A 1744-nucleotide genomic window follows, 5' to 3' on the forward strand; every position below is an offset into this window, starting at 1 on the left:
CCTGGGAAGACAGGGGCATCTTGCACTACAGGTGTTCTCCAGGAACAGGCCAGCTGGTAATTATTGAGAATGTGCCTGGTACAGTTTCTCCTGATTTTGGGTCCAGGGAGTTTCCTTAACGACTTTGTTGAGGTCCTTCTCAGTGACTAAGCAAGAAAAGAGGAGAGGCAACTCTAAAAACATCTAAATATCACTAGATGATACCTTTGTTTTGAAAGGGATTTTTGGAACTGTAGTAGAAGACTTATTACAACTACTTTGTGTATTTGGCCGAACATGTTAAAGGGAGGGCAGCTTCATTTTAAACTGAAGTACTTTGAACTTACCATCATTCAGGATATGAAGGACCAGCAACAGAAATCCGTAACTAAAATAAAAAGCAAACAATAGCATTACATGATTGACTTTAGCACCTCTGTTATTTAAATAAGCAAGAAACTTAGTATTGACTGTTTTAGCATAGTAGCAGAAGTAGGTAAATTAGGTACTACTACCATGTAATGTCCCATTAAGTATTTGCATTTTTGACAGCTGCAAAACTTCAGTTCAAACGACATAACTCTGTGGGTGGGTGGCTGAGGCCATGAATAGCAGTAAAATGCACTAATATTGGAATCAGAGCAGAAGGCATGAAGCTGGTGTTGTGCCTGTCTTTCTCATGAAAACCAAACCACATAGACTTAGTGGAGAACCAGGGCCTGACCAGCAATCTGGATCACTGGGAAGGAGAATGGCTCTCCAGGCCTAAATCCAGATCAAAACCCTGCATCCCACTGTTTTGCTGAAACTCAAGTGAGTTACGTTTTTATCAGGGTAAAGGACAACAAATAGCTGACTGTGCTGCCCACCGGTTTGTGCACTCAGTAAAAATGTATAAACAGGAAACGTGCCGATAGCAGGGAGCTGTGCAAAGGTTTTGTTGGAAAGAATTTGGTACATTTGATTACTCCAGAGCAGTAAGTCTATGCAGGAGTTTCCCAAAGGAGTTACATCTGCTGGATGCTGTAGGACAACATAGTTTAATCTATCTATACCGTACAAGTGATTTAACTCTCGTCCCACTGGGCTTTAAGAAAGATAAATATGCAGCACTTTCCTAGCAGTTATTTTAAAATTAGCTTTCACCATCACACCTAGCTATACACATCACTGTGGGAAAGGGGCCTATAGGAAAGCTAGGGCTGGACTGTTCACAAGGGTGTGTAGTGACAGGATGAGAGGCAATGGTTTTAAACTAGAGCAGGGTAGATCTAGACTGGGTATCAGGAAGAAGTTCTTTACTATGAGGGTGATGAAACACTGGCACAAGTTGCCCAGCGAGGTGGTGGAGTTTCCATACCTGGAGGCATTCAAGGTCAGGCTGGATGGGGCTCTGTGCAACCTGATTCAGTTAAAGGTGTCCCTGCTCACTGCAGGGGGGTGGGGCTAGATGACCTTTAAAGGTCCCTTCCAGTCCAACACGTTCTATGAAAGGAAGACACCGGAAAGGTTTTGGAGCTCGAGTTGAGTGGCCATGCTACCTGCGTGCAGCTGGTTCCCTTTCTCTGTTTTTCTCAACCCTCAGCCAGGCTCAACAGTGAGACAAGGGCTGCTGAAACGAGGAGGGCTTTCTGCAGCAGCCCATATCCACCAAGGAGCAAGCTCCAGCATCTCCCACCCAGACTGCTTGCCTTCTTCCCTCCAAACGAACCCTGCCCTGTCTGACCCTCCTCCTTCCAAGCCCTAACCTCAGCTCACTCCCCTA

The 1744-nt window shown here is 45.1% G+C and overlaps 1 protein-coding gene across 1 annotated transcript in view; it reads right to left on the minus strand.

Annotated features, from left to right (window-relative positions):
- The window catches only part of LOC104276534 (ICOS ligand-like), a gene marked incomplete at both ends in the record, with an annotated part of 4564 nt that extends 4197 nt beyond the window's left edge, over window positions 1-367 (minus strand). The window contains one exon of the mRNA XM_009872901.1: window positions 327-367. Coding sequence (XP_009871203.1) covers window positions 327-367 — 41 coding nt within the window. The remainder of the gene's footprint in view (window positions 1-326) is intronic.
- Between the last annotated feature and the right edge of the window lie 1377 nt (window positions 368-1744).

This window comes from Apaloderma vittatum, unplaced genomic scaffold, assembly GCF_000703405.1.
Source record: "Apaloderma vittatum isolate BGI_N311 unplaced genomic scaffold, ASM70340v1 scaffold1867, whole genome shotgun sequence".
In the NCBI taxonomy this organism is placed as follows: Eukaryota; Metazoa; Chordata; class Aves; order Trogoniformes; family Trogonidae; genus Apaloderma; species Apaloderma vittatum.